Source organism: Cotesia glomerata, linkage group LG5, assembly GCF_020080835.1.
Source record: "Cotesia glomerata isolate CgM1 linkage group LG5, MPM_Cglom_v2.3, whole genome shotgun sequence".
NCBI lineage: Eukaryota > Metazoa > Arthropoda > Insecta > Hymenoptera > Braconidae > Cotesia > Cotesia glomerata.
This window is the reverse complement of record NC_058162.1, coordinates 1,051,778-1,068,928: the sequence shown is the minus strand read 5'-3', so window position 1 is coordinate 1,068,928 and position 17,151 is coordinate 1,051,778. Positions and strand designations below refer to the sequence as shown.

The window sequence follows — 17,151 nt, the reverse complement described above, 5'->3', positions numbered from 1 at the left end:
CTATTGAATATTTTTTAATAATAATTTAATTGTTATTAAATTATAATCAAATTTTTAAGAATCTGTCAGTGTCACTTTCTATTTAAGTTTTTCCTCCATTTCCCGAAAAACTCGAGAAGCAACTAGCGCCAGCGACTGATGCGGTAAGAAAAAGACTTACATGCGGCAAAAACATAACCTTACATTTCAATAACATAAACATCAATAAGAAAGTTACATATTTATATTTAAAAAAATTTTTTTTAGATAATTTTGCGAAATAATGACTGAAGATTTTGAACTTATTTGTCAGGGAGCTGAAGCTAGGTTATATAAAGGTAATTACTTAGGAAGGCTTACATTGAAAAAGGAGCGATTTAAGAAAAATTACAGACATCCGGATCTTGATGAAACTTTGACTAAAGATAGGATTAAAAGTGAAGTGCGGGCTATCGTTCGTGCAAAAACTGCTGGTAATTTATTTTTTTTAGTTCTTATAGTAAAAAAATTTATCAGATGTTTTTGACAGAAAAAAATGACATGTAGGAATTAAAAAAATAAAAAATGCAATTTTTTTTTAATTATTTTTTGGAATTAATTTGTCATTTTTTTTTCTTTTTAAAATAATTCTATTTATTTAAATTTAACAGATGTTTATTAAATTTTAATAACAAATAAATTATGGCAAAAAAAAATTAACATGTAGAAATTAAAAAAATAAAAAATGCAATTTTTTAAACATAATTTTTCAGAAAAAACTTTCTTTTTTTTTAAACTTGAAGAACTGTCAATTTAATATAAAAATTTATTACATATTTTAGGTGTAACAACTCCAACAATTTATCTGGTTGATTTAACCAGGCGCAGTATTTATATGGAGTTCATAGAAAACGCTGTAACGCTAAAAATTTGTATAGAAAAAATGATCGAGGCAGGAGACGAAAAAATTTGGATAGAAAAAATAGGTAAAGCTCTAGGATTGCTGCTAGCAAAACTACATTCTAAAAATATTATTCACGGTGATTTGACGACTTCAAATATACTTGTAAAAAATAGTATATTTAATAATCTAACTACCTCTGGTACTAGCAGTGAAGATGACAAAAATCTTCACCAAGAACTAATAGCTATTGATTTCGGACTCGCACGAGTTGATTCTACAGCCGAAGACAAAGCGGTTGATCTTTACGTACTCGAGCGATCATTGCTCAGCTCTCACTCTCAAGTACCTACTTTGTTTGCCAGTATTATTAGTAATTATCAATCTGGTATTACGGATAAAAAGCAGCGACGAGAAATTGTATCGAAATACCAGCAGGTGAGAGCGCGTGGAAGAAAGCGTCTCATGATTGGTTAATGGTCAAATAAATTACAACGATTTAATAAAATTCAAATTAATTGTTCATTGCTTATATATGTATATATATATTATGAAATATTTCTAATAAAAAAAAAAAGATGATTGATTTTCTGAGAAATTCAACTGTCAAATGTGAATTAATATATTACAGTAGTCAGTAGGCACATTTACGTTGATTCAATAAATTATTTACACTGAATTTAATTAATTAATGAGTAACTGAGCATCATTATTAATCAATACTCAATTTGATAATTGATTCTTGATTGGTGTGGGAGTTTCTTCAGTCAAAATGCAAACCGGAGTAAATTATTATCCAGGTGACCTTTTGGAAAAATAAAAAAATTCAATTAATAAATAGGTTTTTTTTTTGTTGATAAAATCTATTTTATGATACTTAAATTAACAGACAGAATTTTGTCTTTAATAAAAAATTACTTTTGAAAATTAAGGTAGTTCTTTCCCAACTTATAGTTTATGCTACTGCTGTCTTCGTCACGCGCTAGTGTTGCCTCTCTTACGGGCTATTGCTCACTTACTTCCACGCATGACTTTATTTGTTTACTTTACTAGTTTTTATTTATTTATTTTATTTATTTATTTATTTAATTTAAATGCCAAGGCGAAAGCCAAATGGCAAAATTCATACATAGAGTAACATAAGTACTTGTAAAACTATAAACACAGTCAATATAAATATCAATATCAATATTCTGAATTTTAGCTAATAAGTGATAACATAAATATGAAATATAATGATAAAGACAGAAAATTCTATAAGAGTATGTATAAAAATGATATAAAAATATGCTAAGATAATATGTAAAACACTTATTTTTTAGAGTAACGAATTTTGTATATATATATATATATCAGTTTAAACTATAAATTAAGTAGACTATTTGCAGTCAAATTGTTATTAAGTTTATCAATGATTTCTCAAAAACTATGTGATAGGGAATTCCAGAATTTTGTAGGGTAATTATACATGTATTAATCTAAGTAATGTTAGTTTTTCGTGAAATTCTTAAAATTTTTTCAATACAAAAATAATAAAACTCGCCGTTTTCTCTCTCTTTTCCCATACCGCCTGTGTAAAAATGTCATTTTCAATTGCAATTATCTTCGGTTAGACGTGGTAAATCGTCTCTAAATTTTAACAGCGCGTGTATTATGTATTTAACTACTTTTATACGGAGTTTGGGAGATTTCTTGAATTTTTGCTTTTTGGGCCTAACTACCTTAATTTTTAAATATGAAATTTTTTTATTAAAATTTCTTCACAATAATTTAATTATTATAAAAATTAAAAAGATTGATAGATGTCTGTTAACTTCAGTGTCATTTTATTGTATGTATGTTTAATTAAATTTAATAACTTACTAAAAATCCAGCAAAAGAAGTCATAAAACCTTCCTTAGTTAACTCCCAAACTCCTCCGAATTCTTCTTCGTCTATTTGCTGATAACTACTCATATACACGTACGTAGAACCCGCATTGAAAAAAGCGAACCTTTGAATAAAATAAATTATATTAAAGAATTTTTTAATTTTTTTTTAACAAACAAATTTGTTCTAAAAAATAATTTTAAAAAAATTGCATTTTTCATTTATTTAAATTTCTACATGTCAATTTTTATTTTTATTTTTTTTGCCATAATTTACTTGTTAAAAAAAATTCTAAAAATTATTTAACATCTGCTAACTTTGTTTTCATATTAAATAATTTTAAATAACTTTCACATTTTTTATTATAAAATAAAATATAATCACAAAAAAATGAGAGTAAGGAACTTAAGAATAAATAAATAAGATATTTGCAATTATTTATTGATAATTATAGAAATTTTATTTGTAAAAAATATGAAAAAGTTTAAGTGAAATTAAAAAAAAAATATTTTTTTGTTCTAATTCAATAAATTAAAAAAAAATTTTTAATTTTTATTATGAATGAAACTCATACTTACAGTGCTAGTGCTACAAAACCTTTAAGAGGAATAAGACCCCACACAATTCCTAAAATAATTCCAATAACTTGACGGCTCCAGTAAATAACATCCAAAAATTCATCCTGTAATTAATTCATCTAATTAAATAAATAAAATAATTATTATTTTTAGTAATCTCACAAGAGGTTACGTTTACCTTGTCAGGCCACTCCGAATTAGCGGTTATTGCGCGGCTCCATATACTAGAAACACACTTGGTTCCATTTGAACTTTTATCAGACTTTGAAGGTGACATTTTTATTTAAATTTATTTATTTCTATTAACCTAGAGTTAATTTACGTGTACGACTACTTGTTTCGTACCCGAATTAGTCTTATAGTTATACAAACATATTATTACATGTCATGATTCTTTATTTGCCGTGTACACATGGCACTTTCTTGACAAGTGCTGCGATCTATAAAATTATTTTTTTTTTTAAACAGAACATATATATCACAAAATTACTAAAAAATATTTTTTAGTTCTAATTTAATAATTAAAAAAAAATTAAACTTTACGATCATTTATTTTTTTTATGTAAATACAAATTAATCTTATATTTAATATGATTTCCCAAAAATCATATTTATTATTAAAAATATAAACATTTATATAAATTTTCAAAAATCTAATTAAATTTACATCTTTCTACGTTTGTTATTATGCTTTTTTCCTTTGAATCGATTACGAACACCTACCGATTGTTCGGTATCATCATCATCACCATCTTCAGCAGAATGTTTTTTCCGTTTGCCAGATCTATTAATTTCTCTTTCTCTCAATTCCTGGAAAAAATTGTTTTTATTATTATTTAATGTCTATAAAATTTTTATGATACTAAAATTAACAGACACCTGTTAATTTTTTAGATAAAATTTTAATAAAAAATTCCAAATCTAAAAATCAAAAACAGTTACAAGTACAAATTAAAAAAAAATATTTTTTTTCTATAATTGATTTGTAATAGAAATAAAAAAAAATAGTATAATAAATTTTGAATAAAAAAATAAATCCCAACCTTTTTAACTTGTCTCTCAGCTTCAGCAACACGTTCCTGAAGCACCATAACTTCATTTTGTTCAGCCTTATACTCAGGAAGTTTTTTTCCAATAAGTTCTTCAATTCTTTGATACAACTCAACATCATACTGAGTAACGAAAGTAATAGATCGCCCAGATCTACCAGCACGAGCTGTTCTACCAACACGATGAATGTAATCTTTGCTGTGAGTCGGTATATCGAAATTAATTACAACATCTACGTGAGGAATATCAAGACCTCTGAAAAAATCAAAATAAATATTGTTATAAAAAACGATAAAATGCCGTGACTTGTGAACTATAAATAAATAAAATTTTACTTTATTAAATAATGACTTTTGTTAAATTGCACTGTATTTTTTTAATTATTGGCGTTTTTAAAGATATAAGCTCATCCTGATGTTACACTCATCAAGAACTTTCATTTGAGTACCCACATGCATTTTCATATATTTTTCATAAATACATATCTATATAATATAAATAAATATATGAAAAATTGATGTGGATACTTAAATGAAAGGTCTTAATGAGTATAACATCGGGATGAGCTTATATCTTTAAAAATATTAATAGTTCACAAGATAAAAGATCGTTTCTTAATTATGTTAAATTGCACTGTATTTTCTTAACTATTGGCGTTTTTAAAGATATAAGCTCATCCTGATGTTACACTCATCAAGAGCTTTCATTTGAGTACCCATATGCATTTTTGATATATTTTTCATATATACATATATATATATATATATATGAAAAAATGATATGGGTACTCAAATGAACGGTCTTGATGAGTGTAACATCGGGATGAGCTTATATCTTAAAAAATATCAATAGTTCACAAGATACAAGATCATTTCTTAATTATGTATCTAAAGATACATTGGCTACAAAGTTTTGCTTATTCTCTTACTAATATAAATTACCTGCTAGCAACATCAGTAGACACAAGAATTGATCGATTTTTAGCTTGGAACTTAGTCAAAGCCGCTATTCGTTTATGCTGAGACATCTGACCATGAAGCGGAATCGCCAACATTCCCAAAGTACGGAGTAATAATACAGTCCGCTCAGCATTATTGCATGTCGCGCAAAAAATCATGAAACTATTGCCAGCAAGTTCGTTCAAAATGTGAACGAGGTAAACGTCTTTGAACTTAGCAGGAATAAAGAGATAATATTGGTCAAGTGTCTTTACTGTTTGGTACTTTTCAGAGACTTCAACTCTGGCTGGATTCCTCAGAGAAGCACGCTGGAGCTTGTTTACTTTCTTAGTCATCGTAGCTGAGAACAAAAGCGTGCGCCTTTCTCGCGGAATCACCCGGAGAATCTCATCAAGCTCTTTCTCGAAATCTTGGTTAAGTATTCGGTCAGCCTCGTCCATCACGAGGTACTTCAGAGAACGCAAGTTGAAGCCTTTCGTGTTTTTTATGTGGTCGAGCAATCTTCCGGGTGTTGCGATTATTACGTGGGGCTTTTTCATCAGCATCAGAGCCTGAGCCATCATTTCCATACCTCCGACGATTACTGCTGTTGACACTCCGATCCCAGAACCTAGAGCTTGGAACTGTTCTGAAATCTGGACCGCTAGCTCGCGGGTTGGAGTTAGAACTAGTGCATAATACCGCTGGGGGTTCTCTAACAAGCCTTGGAGTATAGGAAGTGCAAACGCTGCTGTTTTTCCTGATCCTGTCTCTGCTAAACCGATTATATCTTTTCCTAAAAATTAATTAAATTTTTTTAGTCAAATGTTAGGATAAAATTGGTAAATTTTTTATTATTTTAATATAAATAAAATTTTTTATTCTTGTTAAAAATCAACTAAAAAAAATTTACACTTAAAATTTTTGAATATTTTTAAGTGTGGAATTTTTTAAATAATTTATTTGTAATAAAAATTTAAGAAAATTGATACTTAGAAGCTTATTAATTATAGTATAATTTGTTAAATAGTTAAATAATTAATTATAATTAAATTTACCTTCTAAAGATAGAGGAATGGCTTCCCGTTGAATTTTTGTTGGTGCAGGCCATTTTAATTCTTCACATGCTTTAACAAGTGAGTCAACAAGGCCCTAAAAATAAAAAGTAATTTATTAATTTATGATTTATAAAAAATAATGTATGAAAATTAAATTAGCCCACATCTGAAAATTTTTATAATTTATGTTATTGAAAAAAAACTTTAAAAATTATACGTCTAATTTTTTTAGGTGTATTTAATTATTAAAAAAATAATAAATAATAATAATTATTATTTTAATAAACAATGATATTAAAGTTAGCTGTCACTTAACCATTTTTTAATTTTATTTAACAAAAAAATTTGTTCTGAAAAATGATTTTTAATTTATTAAAATTTCTAAATGTCCATTTTTTTTTCTCATTTTTTTATTAGAAAAATTATTAGATATTGGCTAAATTAATTTTCATTTAATAAATAATACTTTTTAATAATTAATACTTTTATAAAAAGTTGGCTAATTTTAGTATCATAATAATTAAATGTACTCTTACCAAATCTTTCCAAGTAACCGGTTTTTCTTCAATTACAGCAGTTTCTACTGCATTAATATTTTCAGTGGATTCTTCTTCAGAGTGCTCAGCCATTTTTTATAAATTAATACAAACAATATTCTTTTTTAAAAATTAAAATCTGTTTTAACTTGTCAAAAATCACATGTATTTATAACCTCAAATGACAAAAACACGCAACATGTGTTGCCTCTTGACTTAAAACCGCTAAAATGATTTTCATAAAAGCAGACTGAAGCGCCACTTTAAGGCGGGATTATATGAAAGCTTTTAAGCGCCCTCTGTGGTCAAATAAAATAACTAATTTGTTTGGAAATGAACCAGTGATGACTGAAGTTGACAGACATTATAAATTTATTTATAATTTAATAATTTAATAATAATAAAATTATTATAAAGAAAATAAAGTTTAAAAAATTAATTAATGAAAATTTGTAAATTTTTTTTTTTAATAAAAGTCATTTGTTTTAACAAATAAAAAAATAATTGACAGTCAGCTAACTTCAGTATCATATATAGCGCCAAAACATTGATGATTGCCGCCATCCTGCTGGCTTCACAGCCTCATTGTGAAAATAAAAAAAAAGTAAATTTATACCTCCGTATACTCAACATAGAACGCTGAGCAGAGTACTTTAATAAAAATTAATTTTTTTGCTCATCAAAGATGTTACTTACATCAAAATAAGTGATTGTGCAAACTCATAATACTTGTACGTGACTATTAATATTAAAAAGGTAATAATTTACATCTAACCTACAGTTTAACTTTTTTTTTAAAGTAAACTTGGTGAGTTCATTTGTTATCTAGCTTTATTTCCATTAAGGACGCCAACGATATGTTTTGCCGCGAAAACGTTACAAAGAATTTATTTTAGTTTCCCATTAACAATTTCAATTTATTATTTTTTTTTAATTAATTATTCTTAGATTATTTACAAACTTGACTATTTAGTAGAAAATAAAAATGACATTTATTAGCAAAGTAGTGGTAAATTAAATTGGCGTTCTTATAACCAAACTGATGACCATTTTGTCACCCCGAGCGATTCAAATTGTATTTAGGTATATATATGTATAGAAAAAAATAATTATTGATGTTTTAAAAATAGTTTATTACTGTGAAATTTATTTTTTTACTTTTTTTTGATAATATTTACCAAGTTAAATAATTTATAAACTCAATAATGAATTAACGATCGTAAATATTGTTATATAAAAATGTATGATATATATATATATATATATATATATATATATATATATATATTTGTTGAATAATTTATTTTGATTCAAGTAATATAAATAGATTGGCGTAATTGAAAAAATAACAATTCGATTTATTAATTAATAATTCACTAATGTCATTTAAATAATTTTTTTTATTTATTAAAATTAATTAATTAGGTAAAAATTACTCAATAGACGTGAAAAAAAAAAATTAAAAGAAAAAATTTGATTTGTTAAAAATTAAAAAAATTCCAAGTTCAATTTTTATAAAAATATCTTTTTAATTATAATTTTTATTGGCTTAAAAAATCAAAAATTGCTAAATTTAATCATATTTTTAGTTTGTGATAAAATAATTAAAAAATTAATTGAATAGATAGAAATTATTCATTAAACCACGTGAAAAAAAAAGATTTTAGAATTTTTTATTGAAAAAAATTAAAAGAAAAAAATTTAACTTGTAGAAAATTTTAAAAATTCTAAATTTAATTTTTGAAAAATATTTTTTTAATTATAATTTTTATTGGTTTAAAAAAACCAAAAATAATCTGCTAATTTTAATAATATTTATGACATCAAAGTTAGCTATCGACAAATTTTTAATTTTATTTAACAATTAAATAAATTCTAAAAAATTATTTCAAAAAAATTGCATTTTTAATTTTTTTAAATTTCTAAATATCAATTATTTTTCTTATTTTTTTTGTTAACAAAAGTTCTAAAAATTATTAAATATCTGCTAAATTAATTTTCATATAATATTTTTAGTTTCTTAATAAAACAATTAAAAACTTAATTTACTAAAATTTGCAGAATTACAAGAAAAATCTCAACAATGAGCAAAGAAAATGGAAGCGGCGATGCCGCTAAAAAGAAAACCATCGAAGGTATTTACCAGAAGAAGTCCCAGTTGGAACACATCTTGCTCCGTCCTGACACATATATCGGCTCTGTCGAGCCAGTGCACGAGCTCATGTGGGTCTTCGACAAAGAGAAAGAAATGATGGTTCAAAAAGAGATAAAATACGTCCCGGGATTATACAAAATCTTCGATGAAATCCTAGTCAACGCCGCTGACAACAAGCAACGCGACCCCAAAATGGATTCCATAAAAATAGACATCGACGCCGAGAACAACACAATATCTGTCTGGAACAACGGAAAGGGAATCCCGGTCGTAATCCACAAAGAAGAGAACATGTACGTGCCCACAATGATCTTCGGGCATCTCTTAACTTCATCAAACTACGACGATGCAGAAGAGAAAGTTACTGGTGGTCGAAACGGGTACGGAGCTAAGCTTTGTAACATATTCAGTCATCGCTTCACCGTCGAAACTGCCTCTAGAGAGTACAAAAAATCCCTCAAGCAAACTTGGGGCAACAATATGAGCAAAGCTAGCGAGCCCAGAATAAAAGAATTCTTCGGGGAAGATTTTACTAAAGTAACTTTCTCCCCAGATCTTACGAAGTTTAAAATGGAGGCTTTGGATAATGATATTGTAGCTTTGATGTCACGTCGTGCTTACGATGTCGCTGCATCAGCTCGAAGGGTCAAAGTTTATTTAAACGGCACACGAATACCTGTAAAAAATTTCAAGGATTACATCGACTTGTACATCAAAGGAAAAGAAGACGATGCTGGCAATCCTTTAAAAGTAGCTTACGAAAATTGCGAACCTCGCTGGGAAGTCGCTGTTACTCTTTCGGACAAGGGATTTCAACAAATGTCCTTTGTTAATAGTATTGCGACCACAAAAGGCGGGCGACATGTTGACCATGTCACAGACGCGCTAGTTAAAAACCTCACTGAAACTTTAAAGAAGAAAAACAAGGGCGGAATCACAATAAAACCCTTCCAAATCAAAAACCACATGTGGGTGTTTATAAATTGTCTTATCAACAATCCAACATTCGATTCTCAGACTAAAGAGCACATGACCCTCCAGCAGAAATCTTTCGGCTCTAAATGCGCGCTGGGAGAGAAATTTATCACTGCAATTACTAAGATAGGAATTGTAGAGTCCGTTTTATCTTGGGCTAAATTCAAAGCTGACACTCAGTTGCAGAAGCTTGGACCCAAGTCCAAGCAGAGAAAGCTCCAGGGAATCCCCAAGCTTGAAGACGCTAACGATGCTGGTACTGTTAAATCCCTTGACTGTACTTTGATTCTTACTGAAGGAGACTCCGCTAAGACTATGGTCATCTCCGGGCTTGCTATTATCGGCAGAGACAAGTACGGAGTCTTTCCACTGCGTGGTAAATTGCTAAATGTCCGGGAAGCTACTCACAAGCAAATTTTAGAAAATGCGGAGATTAATAATATCATTAAAATTCTGGGGCTTCAGTATAAAAAAAAATACGAGACTAGGGATGATTTAAAGACACTGAGATACGGTAAAGTTATGATTATGACAGATCAGGATCACGATGGCTCGCATATTAAGGGTTTGTTGATAAATTTTATCCATCATAATTGGCCTTCTTTGCTAAGGATGGGATTTGTGGAGGAATTTATCACGCCTATTGTTAAAGTTAAAAAAGGGTCTCAGAAAATTTCATTTTTTTCACTGCCTGAGTATGAAGAGTGGAAAAAAGAGACTCCGAATTCTCACTTGTGGAAGCCTAAGTACTACAAGGGTTTGGGAACTTCAACATCTGCTGAAGCTAAGGAATACTTCAGCGACATGGCAAGGCACCGAATTAAATTTCGTTATGATGGGAATCAAGATGATGAAAATATTATCATGGCGTTCAGTAAAAAATGCGTTGACCAGCGTAAAGAATGGCTGACTAATTTTATGGAGGAGACAAAACGCCGGAATGAAATTGGCCTGGGTGAAAAATTTCTGTATCAGAAAGACACCAAAGCTGTTTCTTTCACGGACTTTATCAACACCGAGCTTGTACTCTTCAGTAATTACGACAACGTTCGTTCGATACCGAGCATGGTTGATGGGTTAAAGCCAGGTCAACGGAAAGTAATTTACACTTGTCTGATCAGGAATGATAAAAGTGAAGTCAAGGTTGCGCAATTGTCTGGAGCAGTTGCTGAAAAGACGCTTTATCATCACGGAGAAGTCTCGCTTCAGACTACTATTGTTAATTTAGCGCAGAATTTTGTCGGCTCTAACAATATTAATTTACTCCAGCCACGTGGTCAATTTGGAACTAGATTAAACGGAGGGAAAGATTGCGCTAGCGCGCGTTATATTTTTACGATGCTCAGCCCGTTAGCGAGATTTATTTTTCATAAGCATGATGATGCGCTGCTGAAGCACGAGTATGATGACAACAAAAAAATAGAACCGGTTAATTATGTCCCCGTGATACCCATGGTTCTTGTAAATGGAGCTGATGGAATCGGCACTGGCTGGATGACTAAAATTCCCAATTACAATCCTAGGGAGATAATTGAGAATTTATTTAGAATGATGGACGGAAATGAGCCCAAGCCTATGAAGCCTTTTTACAAGAATTTTAAAGGGACTATTGAGTCCTGTGGAGAGTTCCGGTATGTTATTTCTGGAGAAGTTTCTGTTATTGGTCCGGAAAAAATTCAGATTACTGAACTGCCAATTGGGACTTGGACGCAGACTTACAAAGAGGCTGTGCTGGAGCCTATGTTGAATGGCAGTGAAAAGTCATCGGCTTTGATCACTGATTACAAAGAGTATCACACTGATACTGAAGTCCATTTTGTTATTAGTATCAATAGAGATAAGTTGGTGGACTTGGAGAGAGATGGACTTCATAAGGTTTTTAAACTTCAGACTACTATGCCTATTACTTCTATGTGTGCGTTTGACGAAAATCAATGCTTGAGGAAGTATGATACGGTTATGCAGATTTTTAGGGAGTTTTATAAATTGAGACTTGAGATGTATGAAAAGAGGAAGAATTATTTGATGGCTATGTTGCAAGCTGAAGCGGCTAAGTTGACTAATCAGGCTAGATTTATTTTGGAGAAATGCGATGGGGATTTAATTGTGGAGAATAAAAAGAAAAAGGAGATGATTGCGGAGCTTGTGAGGAGGAATTATAATTCTGATCCGATTATGGCTTGGAAGTTACAACAGAATCGGGATGAAGTATTGGTAAGTTTATGTTTATTTTTTTTTTCTTTTTATATTGATAAATATAAATATATATACTGGCAACCTTGCAGTCACTGTGTGACTGCCATGACTTGAGAACTATAAATAAATAAAATTTTGCTTTATTAAATACTGAATTTTGTAAATTGCCCTGTACTTTCGTAACTATTGACATTTATAAAGATATAAGCTCATCATGATGTTACACTTATCAAGAGCTTTCGTTTGAGTACCCACATGCATTTTTGATATATTTGTCATATATACATATATATAATATATATAAATATATGAAAAATTGATGTGGGTACTCAAATGAAAGCTCTCGATGAGTGTAATGTCGAGGTGAGCTTATATCTTTAAAAATGTCAATAGTTTACAAGTTACAAAGTCATTTCTTAATTATATTAAATTGTATTGTATTTTTTTAATAATTGACATTTTTAAAGATATAAGCTCACCTCGACATTACACTAATCGAGAGCTTTCATTTGAGTACCCACATCAATTTTTTATATATACATATATAAATAATATATAAAATATATATAAATATATGGAAAATTGATGTGGGTACTCAAATGAAAAGTCTTGATGAGTATAACATCAGGATGAGCTTATATTTTTAAAATTGTCAATAGTTCACAAGATACAAAGTCGTTTCTTAATTATGTTAAATTGCACTGTACTGTCTTAACAATTGACGTTTTTAAAGATATAAGCTCATTTTAATGTTACACTCATCAAGAGCTTTCATTTGAATACCCACATGCATTTTTATATATTTTTCATATATACATATATATAAATATATGAAAAATTGATGTGGGTATTTAAATGAAAGATCTTCATGAGTGTAATATCGGGATGAGCTTATATCTTTAAAAATGTCAATTTTTATATATATATTTATATTTATATATTTATTTATATATATATATTGCGGTTATTTAATTAGCTTTAATGTGTGTTTAATGCACTTATAAATAAAAGGAAGCTCAAGTAAGTTAAAAAAAAAATATAAATAATTTGAAAAATATGATTTTATTAACGAAAATATATTTTTACAGGAAGAAATAGCTGAGGAGCAAGACGATGAAGAATTAGCATCTGCAGCGGCTCTTGAAAAGGAGAATTTTGATTACTTGCTGGGTATGACCATGTGGTCATTGACGAGAGAAAAGAAGGATGAATTGTTGAAGCAGAGGGATGAAAAAGTCGCTGAAGTCCAGAGACTTCAAGGAAAGACGCCGATAAGTCTGTGGAGAGAAGATCTTGATGCGCTATTGGCTGAAATGGATAAAGTTGAAGCTAAAGAGGCTAAAGAAGATGGAAAATCTGCTAAGCTTAATAAGAAGCCTGTTAAAATACCCAAAGCTGAAAATATTCGTAAAATAGAACCAGTTGTAGACAATGAGTTGAAGAAACGTATCGAGAAAGCCGATGCAGTTTCTAAAGATAAGAAAGATGGAATTAAAAAGCAGCCTAGAATAAAGAAAGAAGCTAAATCTCAAGATGAAGGTGATGAAATTGACGCTATGATTGAAGAACATGCAAAGCCTTTACACGAACGTGCGGGAATAACGTTGGATAAAGTTGATAAAAAGGGAGGAAAGAAAGGAGGCAAGCAAACAACTTTGCCGTTCAAACCTGTGAAGAAAGATAAGAAGAGAAAGTCTAAGGGCAGCAGTGACTCTGAAGACGATGGATCGGAGGTTGATTTTGATTCTGTGTCGCCTTCACAGCCGGCTCAGCCCAGGACACCCAGGCGAGCTGCTGCAGCTCAGAAGAAGTACAATTTAGATAGCGAAGAGTCTGAGAGCGATGCTGTGCTCTTGTCTTCAGATGAGGATAGCAAGAAGAAGAAACCCGCTCCAGCTCCTCAGCAACCACCTGCTAAGAGCATGTCTGTTACCAGTGATTCTGAGAATGAATTTCAGAGTGAGAAAAAATTAACTAAACCTACTTCTTCACATCCAGTTTTGAATAGTGATGATGAGGACTCTGATGATCACTTCAAAGCATCTGCTAAACCGGCACCGAAAAACTCTGATGAGCTTTTTGATTCTTTAATTGGGAAAGATACTGTTAAGAGTTCGCCTAGCACTTCCGAAGATAATTCTCCGGCCAAGCCAGAACCTGTTGCTAAAAAATCGCGCGCTCCTGCTAAGAAGAAGAATGAAAATGCTAATGGGAAAGGTGGTAAGAGAATTGCTAAGAAATTCCAAACTTCGGACTCTGATTCTGATGAACTGTTCTCTAACAAAGCTGCACCGGTAAGTTATTAATATTTTTTTTTTGTAATTTTCAATAGTGAATTCTTTTTTTTTTATTTTTATTTATATACTAGCAACCTTGCACTCACTATGTGACTGCCATGACTTGTGAACTATAAATAAATAAAATTTTTTTTATTAAATAAGGACTATTGTTAAATTGCACTGTATTTTCTTGAATATTGATGTTTTTAAAGATATAAGCTCATCCTGATATTATACTACTCATCAAGAGCTTTCATTTGAGTACCCACATGCATTTTTGATATATTTATCATATATACATTTATATAATATATATAAATATATAAAATATATGAAAAATTGATGTGGGTACTCAAATGAAAGATTTTGATAAGTGTAACATCGGGATGAGCTTACATTTTTTAAAATGTCAATAGTTCACAAGATATTTGTTAAATTGCATTGTACTTTTTTAACTATTGACATTTTTAAAGATATAAGCTCATCCTGATGTTACACTCATCATGAGCTTTCATTTGAGTACCCACATGCATTTTTGATATATTTATCATATATACATATATATAATATATATGAAATATATGAAAAATTGATGTGGGTACTCAAATGAAAGGTCTCGATAAGAGTAATGTCAAGGTGAGCTTATATCTTAAAAATTGTCAATAGTTCACAAGATACAAGGTCATATGACTATTCTGGACACAAATTTTTTCTTATTCCCTTAATAATATAGATTATCAATTTTTTTCTGTAATTATCAACAATAAATAATTTTTTTATTTTCCAGTCAAAGAAAAAAGCAAAAAAAATAGACAGTTCATTAGAAGATTCACCATCACCGAGAAAAACCAGCGGACGAGCTCGCAAAGTAGCTTCGTATGCTGACTCTGATTCTGATTAAACATAGGGTATAAAAACTAATTACATTAGACTATATTAAATAATATAAGATAATTTTAAAAAAACCTTTAACTTTTTTTCTTTTAACAATTTGTCAATTACGAAGTTAAGTTCAATATAAAAAATTATGAATTTTTCATATAATATATATTCAAATCTCAACACGAATAACTTGAAAAAAAAAAAAACAAAATTATCAATATGTACAGAAAATAATCAAACTTTTCATTTAATCGTTTAGATTAATCCATATTTGCTTTTTTTCCACAATTAACAATTTATAGTATAAGATTCAACATGCAATTTTACTAGATTTACGTTTTAGATTTTAATTAAAATTAATCTTTTTATTCTCTATTATTAAAAAAAAAAAAAAAAATTAATTAATGCATTAGAAAAATAACTAACATACTTACTTTAATTTGTAATTCATTCCATTTTACTTAATTTATATTAATAAATGTTCTTTTTGTTTAGAAAAAAATATTTATACTTATCAATAAATATATCTAAGAGTTAATTATACTAACCGTTAATAATCCGAGGATTTTTCATACTCAAATCTGTATTATCAATATTATAAATAAAAAAAAATGTATTAGTTTGTATGTGGAGTGACTGCAATGTCACCAACAAAAAGTGATATATTTATATTGATATTTTTTTTTAAGACTTGTGTTAAGAATATTTGAAAGATTGTAAATTTAGACTTAATAAAAAAAATTAAATTAGATTAATTTTTTAATTATTTAAACACAAAATTTAATTAGTACTTTTTCCTAGATGAAGATGTTCAATCAATAGATCTTGTAGACACTCTTTAGGCCTTGAGCTTACTTAAAAACAAACATTTAATAATTATATTTTTCTTAAATTAACCGATCTTAAAAAAGCTAGATCTTTAATCTCATTGAAGCAATTTAATGTTTTTAATTTGTACGTTAAATAAGATTATTTTTAATTACAATTACGAAGTACTTATAGATGTAAAAAAAAAAAAAAATAAAAAAAAATTGTTAATTAATTTACTTCTAAAAAAGCTGCATGTCGAAAATGGCACGACTATAATACAAAGCAAGGACACTTGATAAATAACTTAGTTTTCTATTTTCATAATTATTATATCTATATAACGTACATATATAAAACAAATTGAGTAAAGAAACTAGTGTTGATTCAGGTCCGTACAATATTTATATTTTCCTTAGAAAAAAAAACTTCCTCATTTTTATTAATTAATTATTATAAAAAGGGCCAGAATTTCAGCTCTAATTTCAGAATGATAATAATAATTTAAAATTTTAAGTATTACAACGAAAATATTAGTCGTATAAAAAAAATATTGAAATAAAAATTCAAAATTAAATTTTATAAAAAAAAAAAGGTCTTATAATTTTTTTCACCAATAAGAAAGCCGTAATTTAAGAATTAAAAATTTGAATTCATTATAATCATTATGAATCTTAATTTTGAAATTATTTTGAGAATATTGATCGTATAAAAAAATCATAAGATATTTTTTTAAATTTTAATTTTTCTACTTTTGTTTCAAAAATTTTTTTTTGGACCAATATTTTAGTAATATTAAATATTTTGGCTCTAATTAATAATAATATTATTATTGTTGGCTTTCAATTAATCTTCTCTTTATTTTAATCAATAAATTTTTTTTCCACTCACGTAAAATTTTTTTTTGTATCTATTAAGTTTAATTTAACATAAAATAATTTTTTTAAATAGTTATAAGGTAAAAGACCC

The 17,151-nt window shown here is 28.5% G+C and overlaps 4 protein-coding genes across 6 annotated transcripts; 2 read left to right on the top strand and 2 right to left on the bottom strand.

Annotated features, from left to right (window-relative positions):
• Positions 1–24: 24 nt before the first annotated feature.
• LOC123264694 (EKC/KEOPS complex subunit TP53RK) lies at positions 25–1,664 on the top strand. Its single transcript, XM_044728122.1, has 3 exons — positions 25–143; positions 247–452; positions 801–1,664. Exons 2-3 carry the CDS (start codon positions 263–265, stop codon positions 1,334–1,336), a joined length of 726 nt encoding a protein of 241 aa, XP_044584057.1. The 5' UTR covers positions 25–143; positions 247–262; the 3' UTR covers positions 1,337–1,664.
• LOC123264695 (respirasome Complex Assembly Factor 1) lies at positions 1,441–3,711 on the bottom strand. Its single transcript, XM_044728123.1, has 4 exons — positions 3,485–3,711; positions 3,307–3,410; positions 2,723–2,852; positions 1,441–1,664 (listed from the first exon to the last, which is right to left on the bottom strand). The coding sequence occupies exons 1-4, from the start codon at positions 3,581–3,583 to the stop codon at positions 1,623–1,625; spliced, it is 375 nt and encodes a 124-aa protein (XP_044584058.1). The 5' UTR covers positions 3,584–3,711; the 3' UTR covers positions 1,441–1,622.
• Positions 3,712–3,953: 242 nt separating this feature from the next.
• LOC123265507 (probable ATP-dependent RNA helicase DDX47) lies at positions 3,954–7,113 on the bottom strand. The gene is made up of 5 exons (XM_044729302.1): positions 6,889–7,113; positions 6,353–6,446; positions 5,298–6,090; positions 4,350–4,611; positions 3,954–4,116 (listed from the first exon to the last, which is right to left on the bottom strand). The coding sequence occupies exons 1-5, from the start codon at positions 6,979–6,981 to the stop codon at positions 3,970–3,972; spliced, it is 1,389 nt and encodes a 462-aa protein (XP_044585237.1). The 5' UTR covers positions 6,982–7,113; the 3' UTR covers positions 3,954–3,969.
• Positions 7,114–7,478: 365 nt separating this feature from the next.
• On the top strand, positions 7,479–16,126 carry LOC123264595 (DNA topoisomerase 2). Of its 3 annotated transcripts, none has more exons than XM_044727928.1 (5): positions 7,479–7,644; positions 8,950–12,232; positions 13,226–13,234; positions 13,303–14,508; positions 15,281–16,126. In XM_044727928.1, the coding sequence occupies exons 2-5, from the start codon at positions 8,972–8,974 to the stop codon at positions 15,392–15,394; spliced, it is 4,590 nt and encodes a 1,529-aa protein (XP_044583863.1). In that variant the 5' UTR covers positions 7,479–7,644; positions 8,950–8,971; the 3' UTR covers positions 15,395–16,126. The 3 variants fall into 3 exon arrangements, with proteins under 3 accessions (XP_044583863.1, XP_044583860.1, XP_044583861.1); XM_044727925.1 differs by lacking the exon at positions 7,479–7,644 and adding an exon at positions 7,841–7,971; XM_044727926.1 differs by lacking the exons at positions 7,479–7,644; positions 13,226–13,234 and adding an exon at positions 7,842–7,971.
• The last annotated feature ends 1,025 nt before the right edge of the window (positions 16,127–17,151 follow it).